General features: G+C 46.5%; 8 protein-coding genes across 8 annotated transcripts; 5 read left to right on the top strand and 3 right to left on the bottom strand.

Moving 5' to 3' along the window:
* Positions 1-242: 242 nt before the first annotated feature.
* N7478_008922 (uncharacterized protein) lies at positions 243-4,118 on the top strand (the record flags this gene model as incomplete). Its single annotated transcript, XM_056925136.1, has 5 exons — positions 243-3,192; positions 3,255-3,452; positions 3,518-3,569; positions 3,625-3,971; positions 4,045-4,118. 5 exons carry the CDS (start codon positions 243-245, stop codon positions 4,116-4,118), a joined length of 3,621 nt encoding a protein of 1,206 aa, XP_056777862.1.
* Positions 4,119-6,425: 2,307 nt separating this feature from the next.
* On the top strand, positions 6,426-11,416 carry N7478_008921 (uncharacterized protein; the record flags this gene model as incomplete). The annotated part of the gene is made up of 13 exons (XM_056925135.1): positions 6,426-6,437; positions 6,522-6,914; positions 6,978-6,992; positions 7,062-7,127; positions 7,204-7,607; positions 7,664-7,703; positions 7,761-7,882; positions 7,961-8,127; positions 8,189-8,358; positions 8,431-8,638; positions 8,694-8,735; positions 8,791-9,734; positions 9,788-11,416. The coding sequence occupies 13 exons, from the start codon at positions 6,426-6,428 to the stop codon at positions 11,414-11,416; spliced, it is 4,212 nt and encodes a 1,403-aa protein (XP_056777861.1).
* Positions 11,417-11,505: 89 nt separating this feature from the next.
* On the bottom strand, positions 11,506-12,208 carry N7478_008920 (cupin domain-containing protein; the record flags this gene model as incomplete). Its single annotated transcript, XM_056925134.1, has 2 exons — positions 11,506-11,735; positions 11,812-12,208. 2 exons carry the CDS (start codon positions 12,206-12,208, stop codon positions 11,506-11,508), a joined length of 627 nt encoding a protein of 208 aa, XP_056777860.1.
* An 811-nt stretch (positions 12,209-13,019) lies between these two features.
* On the top strand, positions 13,020-14,825 carry N7478_008919 (uncharacterized protein; the record flags this gene model as incomplete). Its single annotated transcript, XM_056925133.1, has 1 exon — positions 13,020-14,825. One exon carries the CDS (start codon positions 13,020-13,022, stop codon positions 14,823-14,825), a length of 1,806 nt encoding a protein of 601 aa, XP_056777859.1.
* A 1,151-nt stretch (positions 14,826-15,976) lies between these two features.
* Positions 15,977-18,036, bottom strand: N7478_008918 (FAD-binding oxidoreductase; the record flags this gene model as incomplete). Its single annotated transcript, XM_056925132.1, has 6 exons — positions 15,977-16,133; positions 16,304-16,626; positions 16,692-16,887; positions 16,952-17,321; positions 17,375-17,488; positions 17,544-18,036. The coding sequence occupies 6 exons, from the start codon at positions 18,034-18,036 to the stop codon at positions 15,977-15,979; spliced, it is 1,653 nt and encodes a 550-aa protein (XP_056777858.1).
* Positions 18,037-20,536: 2,500 nt separating this feature from the next.
* Positions 20,537-23,940, top strand: N7478_008917 (exoribonuclease II; the record flags this gene model as incomplete). The annotated part of the gene is made up of 2 exons (XM_056925131.1): positions 20,537-20,654; positions 20,846-23,940. The coding sequence occupies 2 exons, from the start codon at positions 20,537-20,539 to the stop codon at positions 23,938-23,940; spliced, it is 3,213 nt and encodes a 1,070-aa protein (XP_056777857.1).
* A 378-nt stretch (positions 23,941-24,318) lies between these two features.
* N7478_008916 (acyl-CoA synthetase) lies at positions 24,319-26,348 on the bottom strand (the record flags this gene model as incomplete). The annotated part of the gene is made up of 4 exons (XM_056925130.1): positions 24,319-24,586; positions 24,661-25,577; positions 25,644-25,942; positions 26,018-26,348. 4 exons carry the CDS (start codon positions 26,346-26,348, stop codon positions 24,319-24,321), a joined length of 1,815 nt encoding a protein of 604 aa, XP_056777856.1.
* A 316-nt stretch (positions 26,349-26,664) lies between these two features.
* On the top strand, positions 26,665-27,263 carry N7478_008915 (BolA family protein; the record flags this gene model as incomplete). Its single annotated transcript, XM_056925129.1, has 2 exons — positions 26,665-26,927; positions 27,089-27,263. 2 exons carry the CDS (start codon positions 26,665-26,667, stop codon positions 27,261-27,263), a joined length of 438 nt encoding a protein of 145 aa, XP_056777855.1.
* Between the last annotated feature and the right edge of the window lie 236 nt (positions 27,264-27,499).

Here is a 27,499-nt window from a genome sequence, read left to right as displayed (position 1 = left end):
TGTGTCGGGTTATCGCTTTGGGGGACGAGTGAAGAGAGAGAGAGAGAGAAAGCGCAAGCAAGAAAATAGACTCGACTTGTTTTTTTTTTTCGTGCGCTTCTTATTCCTTTCTTTTCTTTTCTTCTTCTATTAGATAAGGGACTGGTTTCCTGATCATCTCACTGGTTTGAGAATCCTTGCGATGTGCAAAGTGTCCAACGAGACCGCACTGTGACTCTATTCCCAACCTCATCTGTATCGACATGCCTGCCAATGACCCGTTTTCTTTTCTGGCTGCAGAGCAGCCTAAGCCCGTGAAGAAGTCTTCCCATTGGAGAGAGAAGTTGTTCTCCAAGGACAAGAGCAAGGGTGCCGCTCCCGATAAACAGATCGAAGACTTCCTTGCCTCCAATCGTCCTCAAGCTTCTAATCCTCCTGCACGCGTTCAAGCCGCTGAACCTCCCAAGGCGGACTTTCGACAACCCCCGCCGACCATCTCGACTTATCGAATCCACTCTGCACAAGATGTGTCAAGTGCGCCACCCTCACAACCCCCTTCCGCGACCGAGAACTACGAGAACTACGCCGCATTTAACTTTGCCGAGGAAGCTCAACCCCCGCCTCAACAAGAAGCGCCAGACTCTCCTCCACCGCAAAGTTCCCCGCGAAAACCACGGAAAGGCAAGGGTCTTCGAGTCGGATTCTCGAATCGAGCGCCCGAAATAATTGGGGAGGGTGGTGATGAATCGGAGGTTCCTACAGCGGAGATCTCCTGTGCTGCCCAGCGATCGCGGGATCGCCATGCGACACAACCCAAGCGTGCGCCGTCTCGCTCGCCAAATCCATCGCGAGATCTACCATCTCTACGTGTAAATACAACAATGGGCGACGGTGACAGCCGAAATCGGTCTCCCCAAGGCCCGCGCAGTGGTACGACTCCAAGCTGGAAGCAGCCGCCACTCGTCGAAAACACCAGCGACGCGGACCTCTTGAATACCCTCCATATTTCCAAGCCAGGGTCCCGGCTATCGTTCCGAGGATCGCCAGATTCGCATTCGTTCGCGGAGCGGGTGCGCAACCAGATGCAAGTGGAGGAGGCTCGGGCGCTGCATAAACACTATGAAGATGTCGCCTCTCCAGCGGACGACGATGATTACAACGACGATGATGACGACGACGAGTATGAGGATGATGAAGTGACCAGTCCAATTGCCTCCTCCCATAGTCCTCAGAGCCCCCGAGAGTCACCATCAGTCTACGAGACCCCGAGCTCCCACAATGCCCCCTCAATTAAATCTATTGTCCATTCCATTCGCAACCCTCCCAGCCCAGCTGTCAGTCGTGCGCCTGCCAATCTCAGTCCAGTCGATCATCGATTACCGGCCGGACTCACTCCAGGAAGTCCAGGAAAGGTCTCCCCAACCCCACCACAATTCCCTCGGTCCGTTCCTCAAGCTGCTCCTCCGTACACTTCTTACACTCCTTCTCAGGACCCATCGCCGCGCGAACCCCCTGGAAAGGATCAATTGGTTTCGCCTTCCACCGCGACAAGTCGTGAGCCCGCGCGGAGCGCACAACCCCCCAAATTTTCTTTGCGGAACATCGCTGCTCAGGTCGGCGATACTGCGTTTGCGGAGTTTAAAGAGTATATCGCCCGATATGATGGTTTACTTCGCCTTGCAGCAGAGGATGTCAAGCCACTTATGGAAACATCCCTAGCAGAATGGATTCGTGCTGCGGTTTGGTGGTTTTTGCGGGGAAAGACACGCTTAGAGACGTATGCTCGCATGCGAGCTAATTGCGCGCCTAGCTACGCCAAACAAGCCATCATCGACCTGGGGAAGGCCCTGTGGATCAATGATAAAATCGTGCCTGATCATTATGAGCTATCTCGGTATGGCCAACAGATGGGCATTGATGCGCTTTTGGCTGTGGCAAGCACGACAGGTGACAAGGAGATGGTAGATCTTTTGAGCTTGCATCAAACCACGCTAAATCATCTGCGGTCGTTATCTATGTCTGTCAAGCGCAATAATATTATTACTCTAATTGATGAGGACGATTCTTCACCAAGCAACCTGGACACCAGCGTGTGGCTGCGCTACCCTTTCTTCGCTCCCGATGTTTCCGCCGTATTGTCCGGCTCGGCAACGAGATCTATGTTGGCCGACAAGCCAGGAAAGACACCGAGCATGGTCTACATGATGCCTTTGGGAGACACCTCTCGGTACTTTAGCTATGGCAGCATGTTCGTCCAAGCCTGCGTAAGCTCACGCGATGACGATGGCGAGCAATATGCCATGCCCTGCTGTCTTACCATAATTCGAGAACGGGCAGATTGGTATGTGTTTGCAGCCATAACGAGTCAGAGCCAGCTTGTCAATGTCATGATTCAGTCCGATCGCAAGCAAGGTCCCACATGGGAAGATGTGGATTGGCAAGTTCGGACTCATTCCATGCAAGTCAAATTGCCCCGTGGGTTTGAGCTTGATGTGATGTTCAAGGAAGAGGATTTCAAAACACTTTGGAACATCGTCAAGTATACCCAGAAGTCGGAGGCGAGTCTTGCCCCGGAGGCTGGAGAGAGTGTTGTTTACGAGAGTACTGTTAAGGTCTTCCAATACATGGACCCTGGTTCTCCCAAGGCTTTCCCTCCTGAACCATTGGAACGTTGCCGCATTCGCTTGTTTGAACGAACTGTGACCATCAAAGAAGGCACCGGATCACGAAATGCGCACCGTGGATTCCGATTGACCGTTTTGACAAGCCCCAAAGTGAAGACATTAAGTAACGTGAAGCATGTCCTCGCCCAAGGAGCCCCTGTAGTTTTTGGTTTGTTACGAGGAGAAGATGGTGCTCCTGCTCTTCTTCTAAAAGTAACGGAAGATGGTCGAACGCGATCCATGCTTATAACTTTCCATGAGGTAGAGGAACGTACCAAAATGCATGCTATATTACTCGGCATGATTCCTCGGGAAGGCGAGTCCAAGACACGTGAAATACCTACTCAGTCATATTCTATTGAGCAACCCGCAGACTCGGAAAGCGGTCGGTCAGCTGTCACACATCTTAAATTCCCGGCTGGGAATGTTTTTGTTATTGATCAAGAGCATTCTTATGTGGATCATGGATATGGTCCTACAATCTTGTCGGAGAATTTGCGGGCCTTCATCGCCACGGAATGGGGATCTGTGACGGACCGCATTAATTTGGGTGAGTCAACACTCTTGTTCCCAATTCAATGCCTCAAGCGCACCTGCTAATACGCTGTATAGGACCTGGAGAACTCAAGGTTGGCCTGGATGTCAATCGGAAGACTTCAATGAGTTTGTTCCGGCCAGCACAGCAGGATCTGACAGTTTCGCTGGCGGACAATCTCGTTCAATCAGAAATGCCCGAACAAATGACGGAATTCCTAGAGAAGGTCACTGCTAAACCCATGGTCCGTCGGATAGACTTTGCCACTATTAAAGGTATGATCTTATACCCTTTTTTTGTCCTTACTTCTTGTGACTTACATTTTGTTTTTCTTTCTTAGATCTTCATGCCTTCGAAGAATCGGTGACTGGTTTCCGAGTTATCTATGACGGGTGAGTCTTTTTCGAGAATCATGATGGTATAGTGCCTTGTGCTAATCAATATTAGAACTGCATCGTGTTTTGCCATTTCGCGCCGTCGTAGCGTGGTTCCGATTTACAAGAAATGGGAAGCCAATCTCGCACGTGTTCAAATCGTGAAACACGAGACAATTGTTCAATTAGTTGCTTTCTTCGCGGAATTCCAGCATGGAACATGCATGAATTTCATTTTGAAGGGCACCGATCATATCGAGTCCTTCGGTCGATCTGGAAAATTCGGCATTCGCATCGTGGACGCCAAATTCGCACTCCCTAAGAAGGATAGTGATCCGGCCTCCAATTTTGTGTGCCTGGATATGCCCGAATACCCGATCGAACATGACGACATCACTATTACGTTTGACTCAGAAGTTGGTATGTTTTCTTCTTCTTTGATTGCAGACAATGCATGTGGGCTTTATTTACTAACTCGATGTTTTTTGTTTAGACCGTACCAACTTCAAGGTGGCGTTACCAGGATCTGTTCGCGAACCATCTCGTATGGGATCCCTGAGACGATGATCAATGATAGCTTTTATTAATGCTCGTTTCCTCTCCCCTTTTATTTCTCCCCTATCCTCCCCCTCTACCCTGCTTCTTCATCTCCGGAACCTTTTATACCCCAATTTCTCCATTTTGGGGTTTAGTTCCCCCCACACCACGTGACCACTTACGTGATTGTTCCCCTCCTCTTTCCCTCCCGACTCCCGACGTGATCGAACTCAAGTTCTTCGCTTGGTTGTATTATAACTTTGCTCCTGTTCTCACCATTCCTGTGCATACAATTCCTCCTTTCTTCAGAACATAGCCTAACCATGTCCGAAAGCGTTGGCAACTCCACGCGGTCTTTGCACGCGGATGATGTGCTTAATGTCGTCTCCGATGTCGCTCCTCCAATGCATCTTTCTACTACTTTTCGTTATTCTAAGGACCCAGCGGTCTTAGTTCCTTTTGCCGATCTTAGCGAAGTATGTCATTTTTGCAGGCCATATTTCTACTTGTATCATCTTGATTGCAATTAAATTCGGCCAAAGATCCTTTAGCAAACTCATAATAACACCCGACGCGTGTAGGACCAGATCGATTCTAATAATCACGTCTACTCCCGAGTCTCAGCACCTAACCCAACTCGCTTCGAAACAATACTCTCTTCTCTCCTAAACGGATCAGCAATCAGTTATTCCTCAGGCCTTTCATCTCTCCATGCAGCCCTCACCCTACTCAATCCCCGCCGTATCTCAGTTGGCGAAGGCTACCACGGCTGCCACGGCGTCATAGCCCTCTTCACCCGCCTTACAGGCCTCAAGAAACTACCTTTAAACTGCCCAGCCAACGATCTACAAGCCGGAGACGTCATCCTCCTTGAAACACCAGTTAACCCATACGGCACAGCCTTCGACATAGCCTCATACGCTGAAAAGGCTCATTCCCGCGGCGCCTATCTTATCGTTGATTCCACATTTGCACCACCAGGTCTTCAAGATCCATTCCTCTGGGGCGCAGATCTAATAATGCACTCTGGAACAAAATACTTCGGTGGACACTCCGATGCGTTATGTGGCGTTTTAGTAACCAGACAAGAAAACAAAAAATGGTACTCGCAGCTCTTCGAAGATAGAATCTTCCTCGGTTCCGTAATGGGGAATATGGAATCATGGCTCTGTGTTCGGTCCCTCCGAACACTCGAAGTTCGTATCCAGCGCCAAAGTGAAAATACTACTCGTCTTGTCACATGGCTGCATACCGCACTTAATGCTCAAAAGCCTAAGCCGGATTCCGAGGAGGAGGTTGTTCAGGCTGCGCTTGCGGAAGTTTTTCATGCCTCTGTCCAGAAAACGGAGGGAAAGGGGGATTGGTTAAAGAGGCAAATGCCAAATGGGTTTGGGCCTGTTTTCTCGATTTCTATGAAGAAGGAGATATTTGCGAAAGAGCTTCCTTCTAAGTTGCATTTCTTTCAGCATGCTACTAGTCTTGGTGGGGTGGAGACGCTTATTGAGTGGAGGACTATGTCTGATCCGTCTGTTGATCGGAATTTATTGAGAATTAGTGTTGGGTTGGAGAATTGGGAGGATTTGAAGGGGGATTTGTTGGGGGCTTTTAGGGAGTTTGCGGGTCGGGTTTAGATTTTAGGTAGAGCTATAGATTTAGATTCTCGTATGAAGCTTATAACATCTTGAAGATTTGGACAAGTGACCCACTTTGAAGTTTGGTAGAGATTACATACTACATGTACCACGGTGGTGATTGGCTACAACTTGAACTAGGTACTAGTCATAGTAGTATCCATACCTATAGTAAATATACAGCATACACATAATACCTAGCTGCCCATATGCACGCAGTTCGTAAGTAGCTGGGACTTCTGACGTGGCATGCCGCATTATAGCGCAGTGAACCTATGGGCATAAGCTAACAAAATTCGTATTAGCGCCAGACCTAGCGATCCGCACGAGGCTCAGCCGCATCGCAGGCCATTCCCCCCGCTTCTTTCTTCTTATCTCTCCGTGCAATACCCACAGGTCCTCGCTGCCGTCTTAGTGGTGAGCTCCAGTTTATTATGGAATATCATAATCCAGGAAGAGAGGGGCCTGAAGAGGAGAAAGGCGCCAAAAATGAGCCGGTAAGACACAAATTGGGAGCCGAGGAGGTAGCTACGCGCGAACGAGCTTGAGGAAATAGCTAACAACGCTCACAGAGACAAACATGGATCAAAGTAATTGATAAGATCTTCCTTCAATTTTGAATACACTGAGACTAAATCCCACCATTAACAAGGTCCATAGAAAACACTTGCTTCCTCAGACGTTGGAAGCTTACGACTTGCCATGGATGTGGGACGAAGTAAGTTTGATGATGATGATGATGATTATCGCATAAAGATTTACTGCCTAGAATTAAGAGCTGATATTTTGCGATTTCACACAGAATGATACTAGTTATCTTGTGATCAAACGTTGGCTTACCGAGGAATTTCGGGAGGAGCTATTTTTACACACTAAGCGCATTAGAGAGGGGAAAGTGCTTACTGACAACAAGGATAGAACCGAGGAAGGAAATAAAGGAATAGAAAAGGAAGGTCTTTACATGGTCAGAAAAAAGCCCAAGAGAGACAAAATACGTGAGCAAGCGGAAGCAGACAGTCGGTATGAGCACGAAATCGGTGATGGATTAAGGAGAGCGGACAGATATGGAAGAAGGGAACAGGAAGAAACAACGAAGGCACAGGAAGAGGGAAAGAATGAACATGAGAAGGCCAGCTACGGAGGCTACGGAGGGCGAAGAACAACACAGGCGAAAACTACATATGACGAAGCAAAAGTAAGAACCTGCCTTTGAAAACTTGAAGAGACCGTGACGATGCGCTGACCATTTCCCGGGCAGACCGATGCAATCAAAGTATGAATCGCTTTTTCCGTTGACTAGCCAAAAAAAAAGTGTTGACTCTGGCCACTGGCCACTGATTAGGTGCATCGAAAACATCTACTTCCCGAGACTTTGTTAGCCTATAATCTACCCTGGGATTGGGACGAGGTTAGTCTGATCGCTTATTATGATTATGTATGCACAACGATAGAATTATACTAACTATGAAACATATGAATACTAGGAAGATTCTAATTACATCATAATCAAAAAATGGATCACAGAAGACTTCCAAGAGGAACTGTTCGCACATACTAGGCGCATTCGAGAAGGCAGATTACTCGACGAGGACTCGCATGAAGTGCTCACTGAACAGGAATCTACTTTGCAAGAATTGCTTCCCAAGCGAAACTATAAATACCTGCCTTCTACATGTTGCCAATGCGAAGCGACCTTGACTTCTGATGTTAGCTTGAAACATTCCGCTGTCAAGCGATCAGCGGATGAACATCGCAACCCCGCGGTCCGGGGAAGCTTTAGTCGACAAATAGACGTTGTTAGTTCTCGAATGCCAGGGTACGGAAAGACCGTGCTTTACAAGGCAGATACAACAGAGGATAAGCATGAAGATCCTCAGTTCTCATGGATGTAAGATACATACCCCTTAACATGCACACAGAGGTGTTCTAACACAATACCAATAGCCATGCAGAGCGCGAGATGCGAGATTTTGACGAGTTTATAGTGAGTTTGGATGTATGTTATATGAGATGTCTATGGCGTCTAATGAATTCAATCTAGCGATTTGCATCGAGCGTGTCGAGTTTGACAGATGAGGACAGAGCCCTGGTCTTGTCTCTTATGAAGAAAGTCCGCGTGAAAGTCCACGCCCCCAGATGCGCTGCTCCCAACCATGTCTTTCGGTGCGACGGGGTGGACTCTTCTGTATTTGATGAAATGACGAACGAGAGATCTGCCATTTTGATACGCTTCCCTTATAGTGTCATCCGAAAATTGGATCGTCGCACAAAAAGCCTTGGAAGGTATCACGTTGGCTACCAGTCAAATCGAAAGAGAGACCTCGACCAAGTTGTCCAGAAAATGAAGCTGTTCCCTGCTGGTCATGTGGTTCATGTGCCGGAGCTGTGGGCAGTTATTGTGAACTTCCGTTCGTTTCCAATTCCCAGAATCGCTTATTGAGCTGTTGGTACTGATATTTCCTGAAATAGAGTACATTATTACCAGTGCACCAGTATCTTTACTAGAAGAGACAAGCTCGTCTTACGAGATTTTGACCCCCCCAGCTGCAACGTCTCGATCATCTCTCATGGACATATGTGTACTGGACCCTAGGAAGCGCCTCTTTTGTTTTCCGATAGGACTTTGCAAAACATTTTATGTATGTTGAGTCTCTACTACCGTTGGTATTGAGCCTATGGCTATGCTTGGGTTCTAACTTTACGGTTATTAGGCACTGCGTCATACCATTGCTGAGAACTGTCTGCCGCCCAGGCTCAAGGAAAAGGGTTACGATTTTGAGCTGCTGACTGCAGACAAAGTTGTCATCAAAGCAGATGACTGGGTCAAAATTACCAGTACTCGCACGTCGATTGGTTTTCGTATCCACGTTCGCCTGTTGTTCCCGGAAAGCAAAAATGATCCTACGGCAGACGATGACTGTAAAAAACCCAGAGTCCTACAACAAAAGATTGACAATACTGACTCGAGAAATAGTAATAATAGTGGAAGAAGAGCTCACAGAGACTTCAGATGATGGTAGAGTGTTCTTTCTTTTTTAATAATAGAGCTGGAGCTAATCTGAAGGGCACAGAAGAATCGACAACAGCGGAAGAGAGAGAAGGAAAAGAGAAGGAAAAGGGAAAGAGAGAGGGGAGCATGGCCGGCGAAGACAATCCCTCTAGCTGGGCTTTGCTCAAATACAACAGACCAGTAGAAAGGGAAGTAGAAAGTGCCGTCGATAGCAGGACAAAAACACAGGTCGTGCGATTGGGAAAAAGACAGATGCAACCTATCACGTCTATATCGGGGGTCGTTGTCAACAAAAAATCGGACAATACACCCAAGCTCATAGAGTCAAATATCTACTATGATCCGGCTGCTCCGGCCGCTGCCCCCAGAAGCGATGGTGTTCCTAGTGAATCCAGTGCCCAGAAGGTGCAAACTGAGGAGGAGCCCCGTTCCATCCAGAGAGCGACAACGTTCGGCTCGCTGCTTGATGGCCCATCAACATCATCTGATGAAAAAAAGACTGAGCTCAGTCTGGAATTCCCTTCTGTATTTACTTGGTCGACCCGGAAAAAACCTGTGATTGGTGAGGAGCCGACATCTGGTGCGGTTCCCGACTTGGCTGATATCTCTCCTCTCCCTGCTGGAGAAATAAAAGAGGCGTCGGTTCCGATAAATGTGAATTGGAATGAAAATGAGAATGAAGACACTATAAGAGATGTCTCGTCTCATATACACAGACAACTCCTCGAGGAAGGGGCTGAAACTAGCCGAGCCATATACAAAGCGGCAACTATCTCGTCCCATTCTGAAGTCGATCAGGCTATCAGACAGGAACTAAAGATTCTTCTGCCTGGCTTGATTGCTACAGGGAGGCAATTGAAAGCTCCCACGGATGATCCATGGTGGGAAAAATCCATGAAAGATTCAATTGGCTCCATGTGTCGCCTGTTAAATTTCTTTATGCCATTGGAATTTTCGTGTGATGTCGCGAACAGATTCTGGGGAGGAATTCATGCTCTTTTCACTGTAGGTCAAAATACTAAATTTTTCACTTGAGCTGCTCTAAAAAGTCGCCACAGATGGTTCCCAAAATGTGTGATTCTGCCAAAATGACTGAATTGACAGAGCGAACGCAGCGTCGCCGAATGACTGAAGCTTATTTCATAGTCGACCTCAGCGATGAAAAATTTGCTGATCTGCGGCGTGAAACTGATATGAAACAGTTGTATGAGGACATTGATGATTGTCCTAGATGTGGCAGGGGTCGACGGTTCTCCACAAGAGCAGAAGCTCTTGAACATCTGTCTGCTTCTCACTTTGCAGTTCCTCTAGCAGGTCCTTCTGTTCAGCAGCAAGATACGAGCTATCAATCTGCATGGGTCATGACTTATGGGGAGTACCTTACCTTTATATGCCGGACAGACGTACAGAAAATTCTTCAACAACTACAAGAGCACCTTACTATCCTGGAAGAGATGGCACTGCAAATTCAACATGGAGTTTCAGAGAAAGGAAAGTTTGACCGCGATACGTATCGAATCCCATCTGGTCTAGTGGATGCATTTCAATATCTTCTGATGACAGTTGTCACTGCAGCTCACATGGTCAAGTCTATACATGTAGACAGAGAGGCCTACGCCGATCCAGACCCACCAGTTTCATTTCTTCCATTCCGGGATTTGTACAAAGTCACACAGTTTGGGGCTCAAGCGGAAGCTTCCATGGAAAAGGCCGAAAACGATATTGTTCTCATGACTCACACCGGTGAGATCTCTGATGTTGTGACCTACGAAGTTGTCAGCCCTAGTCTGGTACTGGCACTTGTCATGGATGAGATTCATTGTAGAGACTCCAATAATAGCCCAGTGAATATGTTGGATGTCTATCGCAGCTACATGCAAACCTTGGTGTGTCCTAATATACTATGTATCGATTCTAAGATTTTTATGGAAGTCACACTTGCTAATCTAGTATCTGCATCTGACCAGCAATATAAAGCCATCCGAAACCCACGCCGACGCCTACTGCAAGACATCTACCTCTTTCAAGAGGAGCTTGTGATGACGTATAAAATACTCGAAACACAAATCGATACGTTGAACAACTATCGAAATGTTCTTCGCCCGTCCTCCTTTCGTATTACCACGGAGTCGCGGGCGTCTTCCTTCAACCTTGAGGTCGTCCAGCTGGAGAAATTGATTGATCGCCTGGATGCGGACTTCGAGGCCATTGAGGATCTTACGGAGGACATCGAATCACTGGCCACGATGACACGCAATGGCGTAGATGTACGACAAGAAGACCAAGGGAAAACCATTTTGGTATTCACTATCGTGACTGTTGTGTTTACGCCTTTATCATTCGTGACCAGCTATCTTGGCATGAATACGACTGATATTCGAAACATGACAAACACTCAAACACTGTTTTGGGCAGTCTCCATCCCTCTCACGATGCTCATCATTATAACAGTCTTGTTCGTTGCATTTCAAGCCGAGCGTCTGCGAGAGGCGATCGAAGTCTTGTTTCAACCCCGTTATTCGCAGACGGAACCCCCGCTCAGTGATTTGCATGGAAGAATGTATGAAGAGGATCTGGATGCTGCTCTTGAGAAATCAGCAGAGAGGAAATCATGGAGATCAAGATGGGCTGGAAGAAGAAGCCCGGAGGATTGGAGAAGTGAATCGGATTTGACATTGAAGGTTTGATATTGTCTCTGATACTAAATGTCGAGATCTTCATATATTCGTCGTTTATTACCACCAGTAGTATGAACTTTCATGTCACTTCAATCAATCTAAACCTTGGCTTTGTAGTATTCTGGATATGATTCTTTATATCCTAGAATATACTTCCCAAGTAGAACGCCACCAAAGCAATTCATCAAAACTCCCAGGAATCTTGCAATCATAGGGGGGCCAGGTAAGGCAAGTACTACACCTCCTACCCAGTTGAAGAGTAAGACTTGTGGAAGACTTCGAGGGACACCGGCTGCACGACAATCATCGCGGTAGGATTGAACATTCCCTAGAGAAGTTAGAGGGAGAATTTAAAGGATCCAGTTAAAGCAAAAAGAATTTAGAAGAAACAAATTCAAACTTACGAAAGAAGCGTTCATCTCTGTCTTTCCACTGCGGCTCCAATACAAACTCAATCACTAGCTCTTCTGTCGTACTGGCGTTGCAGAATGTGTGGAATGTTTGAGTTGGAATAATCATAGACTGGCCTTTTGTTTTGACTATCTTTTGTCCGTCGTATGTAAATTGGGCTGATCCGCTGATAACATGAAACATCTCTGTTTGATAGCGATGCCAGTGGAGCGGTGGACGCAATGCAATGTTTCTATTGGCTTCGCTGGAAGCTGGTGGCCAGCGGTTTATGACGAGATATTGGTCATTGGGCGATTTGAATTCAATAGATGAACGGCCATTGTCGAATATTATTGGATTGAGTCCCGCTGTTGTGGTTTTTGGAACTCTCTTTGCTAGGAAAGAAAGCATGGCTTGGAGAATGGCCTGAGTTCTCCTAGAGTTGGTGATATATTTTATGATTGGGCCTCACTGGTAGGAATGTCTCCAAGCTATTCAAGAGGATAGAGAGAGATGAGGGTGAAGAAGGGTGAGGAAGAGGCAGGTGATCCGCCCGGAGAACAGGCTGACTGGTGGCCAATCAGATCACTCAGGACTCCATATTTATGCAAGTAATACGATGTGTATATTAATTACTTCTATCTCAATTTTTTGATATTTTTCATCATAGTGCAGATTAACGGGCATCTCTATGCTTTATCGTTCCAATTTCGAAATGAAGATGACCACTCAATATGGACATGACATACATGCACCCGGACACTTCAAATGTTGGATCTGCCACCTCTGGTTTCAAATGCCATACAAAAATTCCTATCAATTCTATGTAATTTTTTAGACTGAGAATTTTAGATATTATCCATATCGTTCTGCCCGTATGTCACCACTTGACTTCATTGTGATCGATTAGGCCAATCAGAATAGACAAATGTTTACACCTCAGGCATAAACATGATTATGTAATTTATATGCCTGTCTTTTTAGGCTCTATACATGCACGTGGCCGTGTTTCAGTGAGCAAAAAGCGGCGAGGAATAAGCACTAAAATGGAAAAGGTAAGCCAAGAATTGCTAATGTGACAGACAAGAGAAAAGACAACTTGGCGGGCAAGATCGCTGCCCTTCACATTGTGGCTCATTTTTAGTAAAAGAGCGCCTCACTAAACTACCGGCCAAGGGAAGCCGGTTACAACTGGTCAGCTTCGATTGGGCATGTCGCTCAAATGTCTCCAATCCCATCAACCGATCTGCTTCTTAGCCTCAGCAAACCCCTGAAATCAAGACTTGGGTGCAAGACCTGCAAATCCCGAAGGGTCAAATGTGGCGAGGAGAAGCCAAAATGCATTCGATGTACCAAAACCGGTCGGAAATGTGAGTACGACAATAAAAAGGGTCTCGATCGTTTTTCTTCGGCCCCGGGACTCGAGCTCTCCAACTTGTTCGACTCGCCACTTTCGTCAACGCCTAATACAGTCTGGCGTGAGCGGCGCGCTTTCGCTTATTACTTTCAAGACGCTGCCGCTTCTGTTGGTGGTGGATTAGATAGTACTTTCTGGCGTACGGTTGTCCCGCAGGTTTGTCGGAGTGAACCCGCCGTTTGGGATGCAATGATCTGCATCAGTGCATTATTTGAAAGCCCCGATCCATGTCCCGATCTTATATCTTCTTGTCGGCTTTCTCGGGCTCTCAATCAAAACCAACAAGATGCGTTAGACTGGTATGCCCGATCTGTTTCTACAGTTCGGCAAGGCATCGAACGTGGCAGCGTGGATACTTTTGTCGGACTGATTACATGTGTCTTGTTCATCTGCATCGAGTCCGTCCTGGGGAGCATAAATGAAGTTATACGTCTTTATGGTCAAGGCGCGATGCTCATCGCCTCACTACGTGAGCAAAAAGCCTACGACAAGTTAGGCTTGCTAAGAGAAACCATTATTCCAACCTTTGTCCGGCTAGGATTATTCTCCCCGAAATCAGCTTGGCCAATCGTACAATCCTTGATACCAGAAAATTTTCCTGGCAATTTGAAATCCCTGAGTTTACAAGAGTTCTCATCGCTCAAATCTGCTCGCGATGCTATTGTTGTTCTTGCTACAGAAATTCCTGTCCTTGAAAATGAATGCGAAGACTATTTACAGAAGTCTCTTGCTTGGTGTATATCTGACGAACTAATTTACCGGCAAAAGGACTTACATGTCAGATTGGCACACTGGCACACTGCTTTTATGAACTTAACGAAATCTCTCCGCGGCACGAAAGACGGGTTATCACCAACGCAAGTCAGCGTCAGTGCCCTTCTTGTTACATATCATGAAATGTTACTTGTCATTCTCTCCGTCTGCGTCTCGCCCTTACGAAACACCACCGATGCCCACACACAAAGCTTCCAAACAATTATTGACCAGGCCACCATCTCTCTGAATAATTCAATCAGAGGCAATGGCTCATTGGCTCCTTATACCTTCGAGATCAGTGTCGGCCTCCCACTCTGGTTTACTTGTCTAAGATGCCGCGATCCAGCTATTCGGCGCACAGCACTTACTCTCCTATCAAGATCGCATCAAATTCAGGGGCTAGCCAAACGCGAACACGGTACAAGTTTAGTCGAGAAAGTAGTGGCTCTTGAGGAGGCTCATGCCATGTCAGCAATGGATTCAGCGCTCATAAAAAGGCGCGGCACCACACCTATCATAGGATCACCCTCTTATCAAGATATGAGTAGCCCGATCAGTCCATACAAAGCGTCGCAAATCAAGTTTATTGCGAGTCCGTCCCCTCCACTTACAGAGGTTGATAATGAAATTGGAGGTCAGTATTCTTTGTTCATTCCACAGCAAGCGCGTATAAGACCTCATGGCGTCTTTCGACCGCGGGATGGCTTTCCTCCTGAGGCAACCAGGGAGGATATTGCGCACTGGGGGCGAGATGATGATCAATTTTATTTGCAATTTTCGTGGAATGAATGTGACCAGTCTAATGAGACATGGGAGATGGTGTTTGGATATATCCCGATCGACATTCCAATCTAAACCTGCGCCCATATATATATATGGCTATTTTATTTTGGGCAGCCTTGATAACGAACTGATTGAATGACTGGTCCTCAAACTACAATATATTGTTTACTCGAAACTTTGCTAGAAACACTCCGAATCTTCCATCATGATGTCGGTCTGTGTCGCGCAACACATATTGCTTGCCACAATCCAATATACACTCTGTGGCGGATCCGTCTAGGTTAATGCGGATGAGAATGCACTCGGCCGATGCGATATCAGAATTCAAAATTCCCCATATTGTGCCAAATGCCCTGGGCCATGGGTTTTCAATGGGAATAAGCAATGCTCAGAAAAACTTTCCACGATTATCTACAGTCATTCATACAGGAAATGTACTGTCTCTCCTGAGTGTTTCGCTTTTTGAAAGATCTCGGCAATGTGCCCATCTACGAGATGTTACATATTCAACTCAGCCTCGAAACTAATCTGGCGCTGTGTCTTATGAAGCCGCTCTGTGATCTTCCATTGTGTCCTAGATGGCGATAACAAGGTCACGACAATACCTGGCACAACTAAGCTGTCACGGAATCATAAACGGGTCAATGGCCTACTTATTATTATGTCTTTAAAAGGAAGAATGAAAAGAAGGCTTATCTAGACTTTCTGATGTTTTTTCTATTTTATCTCTCAATTCTTCTTTCCTTTAGCTCTCTAAACTCAATCGAAATCTACTACTTAAGGAATAAAAACCATTGGAAGAGGCCACATTCCGCAATAGACCAAGTGAATAGAATTAAGATGTTTAACTCACCTTAGATGTTGACATATTTGCCATTACTCTCTTACAAAAGTCCAAGTTTACCCGGCGGCCATTAAATCCGCACAACCAGATCCGCAATCCACCGACCCCGCATCGGGATTGGCCGTCAACTTGGTTTTATGTTTTATCTGAACAACCAACGACCAACAACCAACTCGGATATTTCAAACACCTCCAACGTCCATCATTGAACAAAAGCTCAACCTTTCTATTCGAGATCTTCCTCATAAACACAGTCATGGCTCAAATCAACGAAGCACATGGACCTCAATCGCCAACGGGGGCCTTTACAATCCATTACTTTGCTACGGCATCCCAATACACATCTAAAAACACCGAACGACTCCCTGCTCCACTTCAATTATCGGAGCTGTTCCCTCTGCTTGAAGAGCGGTATCCAGGAATCCAGACCAAAATTCTCACCAGCTGTGGGATTAGCGTTGAAAGTGAATACGTGGACGTTGAAGAGGATGCAACAAAAATCATCCAAGCCGGGGATGAGGTTGCCATCATTCCACCTGTTAGCTCAGGGTAGATATCTTCTGCTCATGAAATTCAAAATGAATGTGTTGCTTTGATTGATTCAATAATAATTATATGGCCAATGAATTAAAGAGGATTATGTATCGATCTGAAACATCAAGATGTTCGGCCAGTCCTTTCATCGTCAAACATTGACAATGCTTACTCCTTCAATCTCCAACCACCGCTGGTGCGCTGTTGGAAGAATCCCTCAGGGTCAACATCAAGACGGGTCTTCAGTGCCAACGCCTTAGATTCCGGCTTGATGCGGCCCCAGTAATCCTGGCGGTAATAGAGATCATTCATGAACAGTGGACGGTATACGTCGGGTAGAAGACCTTCTTTAATGTTCTTTTGGACCAGATTATCCATTCCCTGATACAAGTTCTGATTGGCCTGATCTATCTTGTCATCGTCAATTGCGAAGGCATAGGAGAAATCGAGTTCAATGAAAATGTAGTTTGTATCATCGGGAACATCGAGAAGATCCTGTATCGATTAGCAAGCTTTCTTTCATGAATTTTGTTCAATACTATCAAGAAGGGAAGTCTTACTCCGCCGCGTGCCTTGGCCTGTCGAGTGAATGATTTGGGAACTGGCTGGAAGGCAATGGATCCAATAACATCCGTGACGCCAATCACAGACTCAGTGACATTGTACCAATGGTCGTGGTACTCTTGTAACACGCTGGAGCCCACTGTTGAATTAGGAACTGGCGTTGTCTCTGTCGCAATTGTATAGCGTTGTCCGCTGTTATTGGTTAGCTTTGTCTTTTCTCTCTCTTTGTTTCTGCATTAAAAAAAGATGAACTTACTGAAGAATGAAATTGTCGTTGTTTTTGAGCAGATCATAGTACGAGTCCCATGTCTTCGTCGTGGAAGTATGATCAATGGCCTGGAACTCGTCAAAAACACCAGCTGGTGGTTCGGGTCCGTCATAGAAGAGGAACATAATCCAAAGGTCAATCACACCAAGAGCTCCATGTTCCTTAGTCAGGATGATGGCTGCCTTGTCATCTGGATAGTCGTCCACAAAGCTGCGGAGTGCCTCCAGAAGCTGAGGTGTCTTGTCTGAGGTAAAGATATAGTTGCCTCCCCAAACTTTGCCAATGGGGTGAGTATCCATGGTGTATGCAGTGACAATACCAAGGTTGTTACCTCCTCCCTTCAGGGACGCAAAAAGATCTGCCAATTGTTAATATAGTTCTGACTTTTATAGAGAGGATGCACAAACTCACCGGTATTTTCCTTCTCATTAGCATTGACAATCGTCCCATTAGCAAGAACGACTTCAAAGTTTGCCACGTTGTTCGCAGCCCACCCGTATTGAGTACTAAGGAAACTCATACCACCTTAACCTTAAGTCAGAACAAAAAAGCTTCATTTAACGTTCAAGTCTCAACTTACCTCCGAGCATATACCCTCCGATTCCAACGCCACCAAGTCGCCCTCCGACAACTGCTCGGCCCGTACCATCCAAACCTTCTTGCGCCTCTTCCCAAGAAAGACCAGGGCCAATAACAGCAGTTTTATCATCTTCGTTATAATCCACCTGATCCAGGTTCTTGGTTGAAATCAACAACCCATCCTGGATACTAGCAAATCCATTGTTGGGGTTATGTCCACCAGACTTGACAGCAAATAATGTGTCAACATCGTGCAATTGTTTGACTATTTGTGCCATTTCTGCGGCACTAGACGGTGCAGCAATACATGTTGGTTTGAGGTCTCCACATGCTGCAGACCAATATTTGGTCAGGTCGGTGGAGTAATCGATTGATACTGGATATTCGATTGAGATGCCGCCTTGAGCGAGAGTTGAGCAAATGTCGGCCTTTGCGATCGGTGTAATAGTTGCGATGAATAACGCTAATGCGCGCCAGCTATGGCTGGGGGCCATTATATCAAGCTGCAATGTTGTGAATTTCCAAGATAAATATAATAATTAGGCGATTATATGCGTAAAAGCAAAAGACCAAGTGGGTTTCGAGGAAGCCCAACTAAGTCCAACTTGGAGCAGTCGTGAATGATGTATATGGGGTCGTTAAAGGGTCCTTCAGACTAAGACTAGCTATAGGAAACCGGGTGGCAGATCCTGGCTCTATATAAATGTAGAAACATGGAACGGACTGCCAAAGCCAATTCTTGGATTTTTCGGAGGGTATTCACCCGGACCAAGAGCTAAACCCATCTCTTGGGCGATTCATCCAGTAAGCAACGAGCTGAAGGCAGACATGGGAGATACATACATCTCGGGTAAGCGAAGTGGATATTGGGTCCTGGGGTCCCGCACTAAGTTGTGGGAACATTTTGGCCCGATAACTTAACTGGGTTAATGACACATGGGCGTTGTTGCCAGGAAGGAAGCGAGTGGAACTTGCACATGCTGCTCCACCTATGTGGAGACAAGTGATGATAGAAGCTCGTAAATGAAGATACTTGGAGGTCTGAGGACTGTCCAAGGCTCGGTGATCAATTCAGTACGTAAGTGTTGTTTTCTTCAGACTAAGGTCAATCACAAGGCTTGATCTAACAAGTTGAAAGGCATCTGACTTCGTACGTGCTTTGACACCCGTAACCGAGATTTAGTCTATGTTGATCATCTGTAAATAATAGACGATTGCGTTGCAGTCTATACAATGGTTTAAGGGCCATTGCATGCATCTTACTCAAAGCATACAAAATGTCCCGGACAGTTTCAACGCTAGGCCGTGGCAGTGATTTCTGTGTATCTTGACTGGTGGATCGAATGAACTGGCGTAGGATCGACATATACCCTTTTCACTCAGTGGATCCGGTAATAGGGGCTAAGCGTTGGCATATCGCTAGACAAATTTGGGTTTTAAATTTTTTGCATCCCTTGAAGAAAGACTCTGACCACCAATTTCTAGCTTTTTTTGACGCCGAGGGAGACTTGCTCCACTTCATGCGATACGATACTGTAGCACGCTGTCGAAATCGAGAGAAATTAAAAGCAATACAATTGCTGGCCTTGTGGTAAAGAGTTCGGTTGGTTCTTTCCAGGCTTGAAACCCCTGCTCGGGATCGACAGCCGGTGGTGTGTTTACTTAGTAGACAAGCTAACGGGGTGGGACGCGCGGGGGATTTCCCCTGAACGGTTCCTGGTTATGGCAAGTAACCCGCCTCGCGCCGCCATCAGAACTCGGACCACGCTCGCTTAGACAAGATCAGAAATGATAGTCGCTTTTTTGCCTTGTTCTTTCGGCATTTGGTCTTGTGAACATGCACCATTTGTCCAGATTGAGTATGGGGTCGAACTGCCAACTACGGATCTATAGAAAACGTGGGGGGATGCGCATCGTCACATGAAGCCGCAACGAAACCGAGGGCTGGCGAGTCAATACAGGTTACATGCATGTACAAGAATGGGATCACGATCGTCAAAATATTGTCACAATCGAGCCCTATGATAGGATCAATGATTGAAAAATCAAGTTGAAAATGGCGTGGGGCTTCATCAAGCGTCTTACGCTGGGCCCGGAGAAAGTACCGCCAAACTCAACTAGTCAATGCATGTCTCACTCGTACCAAGATTTCTAATTGTGATAAGTCGAAGCCAGCTACGTGAGTGGGCTTGTCGGCTTTGTTAGATCCATGCAAAATACGGAACAACCCCGATCCACTATTCTCTCATGGAACATATTGGGCGCGACGGGTATCTCGAACATTGATACCGGTGGAGTCGCATATGATGGTTGAGGCGTCTTGCATTGAACTAGGGAAACTAGGCGTTCGTGTCAGCTCAATGGATTAATGGCGTGCCTAGCGCTAACAGGTTAGCTTGGGCATCGAGGGCCTTTGACCTTGGCAAAAGGAAGATCCTATCCGGACATACCGACCTATTGTTTTGTCGGGATCGGTTGAAATGATGTGACATGCTGCATAATTTAATCTCCGAGGTATCTCGTAGTTTTCTAGTCGAGATAGTCAATTTCTCCGCCACAGAGAACTTCTTGATGTGTCAACAGGCACAAATTTGCTGAATCCCGAACAAACAGCCTCGGGGAGAGTTTAAGGGGGAAAATAGCGCCGACTCAGGATTCCAGTGTAATTGGCTTCTGCAATGCCTAGTTGAAATTGATAAAGTGGTCGTATCCTGTATGTTATTGGAACCGGAGATGGGTTCTACTGAATGGGCAACATTGAAGGTCGGGGCTATTTATTTCCTTCTCAGCAAGATTGAAGATAAACGTTTCCCTTGTAGTGCATCTCAATTGTTGATGCCATCAATATACTCCAGCTACAATTGTAGAGATCGCGATCAATGAGAAACAGGTGGTATCGCGTCCACTGTTGTACGCCATATATAGACACCTCAGGCATGAAGGCTGAGGTGACAAATAGACCGCCCAATGGCGGTGGCATATTCTGCCTGACCAATGATGCAAGTTTCGATGGCGTCGCGTTTTGGTCACTTCAACAACGATCATGGTGCTACCAAGGAGTGGAGCGCTGCAGATACTTACAATACGGAGGAGTATCTGTATACGCCGCTCTGTTCGGCAACAGCGAGCAATATGTTTGCTTCCACAGCCAGGAATACGGAATCCATTCGGACGCCGCTTTTTATCCACCACGCGAGACTTAAGATCGACACTTGGGGATGGAGTCAACGATGAGGTATAACCCTCCAACAAAATTTTGATCGCCCGAAATATGTCTAATTTCATCTTCTGTTTAGGTATCAGCAACGCAGGATTTATCATCCGTCATTGAAACGCAGCCCGATCAATTATCACCCGCAGAACAGCGTGCCACTAGCGAAGTTGAGGCCTTTAAGGATATTCGAGAATACCTTCGTAACTGGCAAGCGTCAAATCCAAATACCCTAGACCCTATTCAAGCACCGAATTCTCAATTGAAAACTGGCGATGTATTGTTGGGCTCTATGCTCAATGGCCGAGATTCCCCCGGTGGAACAGTTTGGGACACTTCCAGTCTTTCAAAGGAAGATGATCTGGATACTTCTGAAGAATTTCTCGGCGATCATCTTGAACCGGGTGATATGGTGGCCCAGTTGACAACGGATGGAACTTTTGCGTTTGCAATCTATGTCCGGTCTGTTCAGAGACAAAGGCAATTCTACACATCTCGTGGAAACTGGCGTATTTGTCGAAATCGCGAAATTGACTACGTGATCAAGGGATTTGCTCCGCCGGAGCTACTGGACCCCATTACACCTTACTTTCCTACGCGAAGACCCGAAGTAAACCCGGAAATCCAAGATGTGGCGGAGGGCGGGCTCCCCCGACCACTTGGTGCGCCGTTGCTGGAAATGATGGCAAATTTTGAAGAGCATATTTTGGAGTTTTACAGAATTCATTCATCGAAATTGGATCAGGTTCATGAGAAAGTTTCGGATGAGTCGGAGTTTCGTCGATGTACTATCGAAGAAATGGCCATACAAGTCTTGGAGATTGAAGAATCGGAATTGAATAGCGTCAATCTCTTTGCCATTCATCAAGCAATCCGTCGCCATCCTTTTGTTATTGAGAAAGATTCCTCGGATTTGTTTAGTTCCACATACCTGATACAGCCGAAGCGTATCGGCACGGTTGTAGAACAAGTCACTACCTGGGTCCATGAACATCAGGAATACCTCACACGTTTCGCAATGGGTAAGTTGCATCAAGGATACTTGGATCAAAAGGCCGAAAGTACGACAGGACGCACAACCAAAAAGTTTCCTGAGCATCCCATGCAACAATTTATCGCGAAAGCACAGCGCTTGATTCGTCTCAGTCGAAAGGTTCGATCACCTACGATCATGGCCAGTGTAGGCCCATCATCCCAAAGCTTCCAGCCTGGACAGGATGATAAGGCAATGGTGTTCCGTGAGGTTCTTACTGAAAAGTTCAACGAGAATGATCAGAAAATTCTGGAATTTCTCCAATTGTATGCTATTCCGGCTGTCATCATGCCATCTGGTACTTTGAAATCTACTGCTTCGCATATCATGCGGGCAACTGGCATGTATAACACTCTTGGTCTCAGCGAATCTTCATCGAAGCTCTTCTTGCAGGAGCTTGGAGTCATTGCTCCATGGGAGAATTTGAGTCTTCTAGACCAAAACCTGATGTTACCTGGACATGGTGTATCGCTGATGGAAGATATGCGATGGGAAGAAGTCGAGGAGTCATGCGACAGGCTTTCTGATACGATGGTCGATTCCATGAAACATCTCAGAAAGGACTGGGGCGATTTACCGGTCTACTGCATCGACGATGCTGATGCACAAGAGATTGATGACGCAGTTTCGCTCGAGCACATTCCAGGATCGGATGACCAATTCTGGGTACATATCCATGTCGCTAATCCTACGGCTTTTCTAAATCGTGATGATCCTATCGTCGAATATGCGGCGTCTCGTTTGGCTACTACATATGCCCCAGAGCGCACATACCCCATCTTCCCAAAACAGCTCACCCAGGGGCATTTCAGTCTGGCACCCGGTCGACCCGTCATAACATTTAGTGCAAGGATGAACATTGATGGAGAAATACTGAGCACTGAAGTCAAAAATGGGATTGTACACAACGTCATCAGCCTTACTCACGGCAGACTGCGAAAACACTTCGACCCCGACCTTGTAACGTTTACAAAAACTCTTACCGTCGGCGGCAAACTTGTCGACGATTTTTCATCAAAAGATAAAGAGTTGCGCGAGACCCTCACATCCCAAGATCAGGAAACTTTCGACATTCTGCGTAAGCTTATGCTTGGTTTCCGTAACAAGCGCAAGGAAAATGGAGCCATGGATATGCAGCCCTTAAGTCCAAACGTCTCTCTATCAATCCAGGCTGGCACGGTCCCACTGAAACCTTACGAAATGCAAGTCACCGAGGGCCGATACTACCTCGGTGACCCCATTATTCAACTACGCATGCAAGATTTCAACCCCCACGAAGTCCGCGATGAATCAAAGAATTATCTTGTCTCGATGCTGATGAACTTGGCTGGTCACATTGCCGGTCAGTTCTGCGCTACCCGCAACATCCCCGTTATATACGATGGAACCTGGTATGATCCAGAATATGGTCGCGTCACGCAAGAAAACCTGACTCAATTTGGTGGCCAGGCCTTCTTCCAATTAGCAATGCCGAAGGCCCTGTCCGCATCTGAGCCAGTCCATCACCACATGCTTGGTTTGGATGCTTATGTCAAGAGTACAAGTCCCCTGCGCCGATTCACAGATGTCATTGCGCATTATCAGATTGAAGCTGCATTGCGCTTCGAAGCCGAGCACGGCCGCCTACTCGATGCTGCTTCTGATGTACCTGACTCTGAAGAGACTCAGGAAACCCAAGAATCTGCAACTCAGGCTGAACATATCCCTACCTCCGACTCCGACTCCACCTCCCTCCTTTCTCTTTCTCCTCTCCCATACCAAAAGTTCGACATAGATACCCATATTCTCTATTCCCAACCTCTGCAAACGCGCCTCCGTGCCGTCTCAAGATTCTCAACCCAACACTGGGCCTGCATGCTTCTCTTCCGCGCCTTCTACTTCGCTGAATGTGCGCTTCCCGCTTCGTTTCCTGTTATCCTCCGCACACCTCATATCCTCCCTGCACGTGAGGGTGTTGTCTACTCGGGTGTTATCACTAATCTGGGAGTCAACTGCACTGTCTCAGTACCGGATGGGTGTCCTGGTAAAGATCGCATGGATATATTCGGTGTTGTGAATGCCAAAATTACTGGTGTTGATATGGCCACCTTGGAAGTTAAGATGGAGGCTCTTGAGCTAGTGAAGGAGTATGAGCGAGTTGGTGAATGGGCTTGATTTCGTTGCGTCTATCAAGATGAGCTTGAGCCGTGTCTCAGGTAGACCTTTTTGGTTTTGTATTATAGATTTTCCCTGTATGATTATTTCTGACGTGTACATTAATATTCAACTCATATTTATTCTCAATCCTTTACAAATTAATCTCTTCTCCCGATCAAATTATGCGTTTATACACGAAGTGGACGACATTTGAACTCCTGATGCCTGAAAATTGTGAGGTTATAGATCTCTGAGCGACTCGGATCTGGATTGGCTGATATCAATCTGATAAAATTTATTCAAACGAGTTAAAACTATTATTACAGAGTAGAGATATCTAAACAACTCCCATTTAGTCCTACACCATTGAATGCATAATTATTCATGCCCTCTTCCTTAAACACCAAAAACCTGTTTAACAAGTGCTTTTTTGTTGACCTTCCCCATTGCATTCCGCGGAATACTGTCCAAAATCTTCATTTCATGTGGTATCTTATACCCGGCCAGTCGATCTTTCAACGCACGGCGCATATCCATGGGACCCCATGATTTGCCATTTCGGCCACTTGTCGCAGCGTCTGGGTTGAGAATCAATACAACAGCGACTTTTTGGCCCCATTGCTCGGATGGGATACCGACGACAGCAGCTTCGGCGATTTGGGGTCTTTGACCATTAGCAATAGAACTCACTTCAAAAAGAAATGGGACGCGAGGCCATGATAAATGGAAAACACTTACAGAGAAAGTAATTCCCTCTCCACCTCCAACGCACTCACTTTCTCTCCTCCAGTTTTGATTATATCAGTGCTCTTCCTCCCTTGAATGAAATACATCGGTCCACTAGCCCACTTCCCACTCATTCCCTTGCCTGCTCCGTCGACAATTCGTCGACTAGCTACATCGCCTGTCTTGAACCACGGCTTCCCTCCATCTTTGTCTTCTACAAAACTCTCTGTTGTCGCTTTCTCATTCCCCCAGTACTCCCGGAATATCGTATCCCCTCGTAATTGAATCTCGCCTTCAAGTGGTCGCCCATTAGAACCGGTCTCTTGGTCCACTGGTATAATAGCATCTGTCTCCGTATCAACCAGACGCGCCTCTACACCCGGTAACGGCCATCCAACGCTACCATCAACTCGATCTGTAGGATCAAGCCCACAACTAATTGCCATACCAACTTCTGTCATACCGAATCGTTCCAAAAGGACATTGCCGCCGCTTAATGCGGTCCATTTCTCTTTTGTGGGTGTTGGTAGTGCGGCTGAGCCTGATATGTTGAGGCGGAGGTGTTCTGGCGATATACCTTCTTTCGCTGCGGATTGAATTTCCGGGGTTAGGGATGAAAAGCCACTCATTAGGCTGTTGTAGATTGTTGGGACGGCGGTTAAGAAGGTTATTTTATCGTGGGGTGTTGTTTTCTCTTTTTCGGGGAGGAATGGTGATGCGAGGCGTTTCCAGACTTGGGATGCGTTGAAGGGGTACATGAATTCCATAGAGGAACCGGCGAATATTGGAGTTATTATTGCGTTTACTACGCCGTGGATGTGGTGGAGGGGTAGTAGGTGAAGGAGACGGTCTTGTGGGGAGTAGTTCCATGCTTGGAGGAGTGAGGATGCTTGTGCGGCGAGTGCAGACTCTGGAATTAAAACGCCTTTCTGTTCTTCTGTTAGATCTTGAATGAGGAGCGGTTTGGTTCGTCTCATAGTTGGGTAATATCATACTGGTCGGTTGGTTGTTCCTGAGGTATACAGCATCATTCCACCGGATGAGGGCTGCTTGAGACTATCTAATTGAATGGACTCGGTGCCTGCGCCTGTCTCGATCTTTTGCCTGATGTCGAATAACGGATCGTGATCCAAGCCCGCTTCTAATATTTGTTGTGCCTTGTCGGCATATTTCTCCGTAGCCAACAGCATTTTCGCCTGTGAGTTATCCATGACATACTGGAGTTCACTGATCGGGAATCCAGGAGACAATGGCAATGCAATAGCATCGCTGGCAAATATAGCCAGAAGAGTTACTATATTGTATAGTTAGTGGAGGTTGAAAAAGAGAAGATAAATACAATCCCACGTTCAGGGTATGGTAACAGTACCTACGTAGTCATAGCTATTTTCTGCTAAGAACGCAACTCGTTCGCCGGCCAGTTCACCCGTCTTGGAGCTCTTGCGCTCGATATCATCCTTGGCGCGCAGTACGTCGGCAATGAGGTTTCCATATGTGAAGGATCTTTTTGATACGCTGTGAACCACTGCTAAGCTGGAGGGGTCGTGGTCCTTCAAGGCGCGGAATATGGGGATATCAGGCAGCGTTGAGAGGAGCTTTGCATATGCTGAGAGTGTCGGAGATAGATATTGATGCCGCGGAGCATATGACATGCAGAGACGCGGTCGCAGGAGCCGCGCGGTCGAAATACGGAAAGACATTGATAGGATTCGTTTGATTTGTCTTATTAAAACTGTTTCATGATTGTTTCGAGGGTTTCACCGTGCCGTTCGGGTCACAATGGCACGACTCGGGGTTGATGTTGATGTCATGGCATGATGTTCCGCGGAAACCAAAAAACTGAGTTTCGATCGCTTCATGTAATCAACTCCGCACTTTTTTCGCCTTCTCCGCTTCCATCTCATCTTTGCTTACAGCGCGATACTCTGTTCACTCGCTTTGCATACCTTCGCTTTTCTTTTCTTTTCTTTTCTTCTCTCTTTTTCTTGTTCCGCCTCCCTCCTCTTCATCCTCTCAATGCTCCGCGCTCTCCCCGTCCAGATTCCTCGCCGCTTATTCTCACACTCTGCGAAGATGGCATCTATGACTCCGATGGAAGACCTGATGCGCGACAAGGTGCGCCATTCCAAGCTTTTTAAGACAAGCATCAAGAAGAAGCTAATTATTCTCCAGATCGCCCATACCTTTACACCTTCGACTCTCATCATCCGAAATGACTCTCACAAACACGCCCACCATGCCGCGATGGAAGGATCAACCTCTAAAGAAACACATTTCCAGTACGCTATCCCCTCTCATTCACCTCCATTACCATCTATATTCTCCACGGATATATACGAGATTGGCCTACCTTTGGTTCGGAGTTTCTGTGGCATCCATGTTGATCGAGTTGGAGTTGGGAGTTGTGTTCGAATTACCACTTTCTAACAATTAATCATAGTGTCACTATTACCTCCTCCGCTTTTGAATCGAAGATGCAACCCGCGCGGCATCGAATGGTTTATGCCTTGTTGAAGGAAGAGATGAGTCGCGAGGGAGGGATTCATGCGTTGCAATTGAAGACGAAGACACCAGCTGAGGAGCAGAGGGAGAAGGAGCGTGAGACGCAGGCGTAATGAGATTTATATCCATGTTCATGTTCATACTCATATACCCCGTGAGATTACTTAGAGCAGGAACGTAGAGTTGAAAGGCGTCGTCTATATAGATTAAGTACATCCCTGCTTCAGTACGGGGATCAGATACCCCGATTCGGAAAGAATCGACTGTTTTTCAGATCAATCTGCGCTATTGTGCTACTTGGATGTTTATTTAAACAGATACAGCATTTATAACGGTTACAAGGGCCAAG

The sequence above is a fragment of the Penicillium angulare genome (assembly GCF_028827245.1).
Source record: "Penicillium angulare strain IBT 27051 chromosome Unknown utg000005l_segment0_segment0, whole genome shotgun sequence".
NCBI lineage: Eukaryota > Fungi > Ascomycota > Eurotiomycetes > Eurotiales > Aspergillaceae > Penicillium > Penicillium angulare.
The sequence above is the reverse complement of the archived record's forward strand: the minus strand, read 5'-3'. Positions and strand labels throughout refer to the sequence as shown.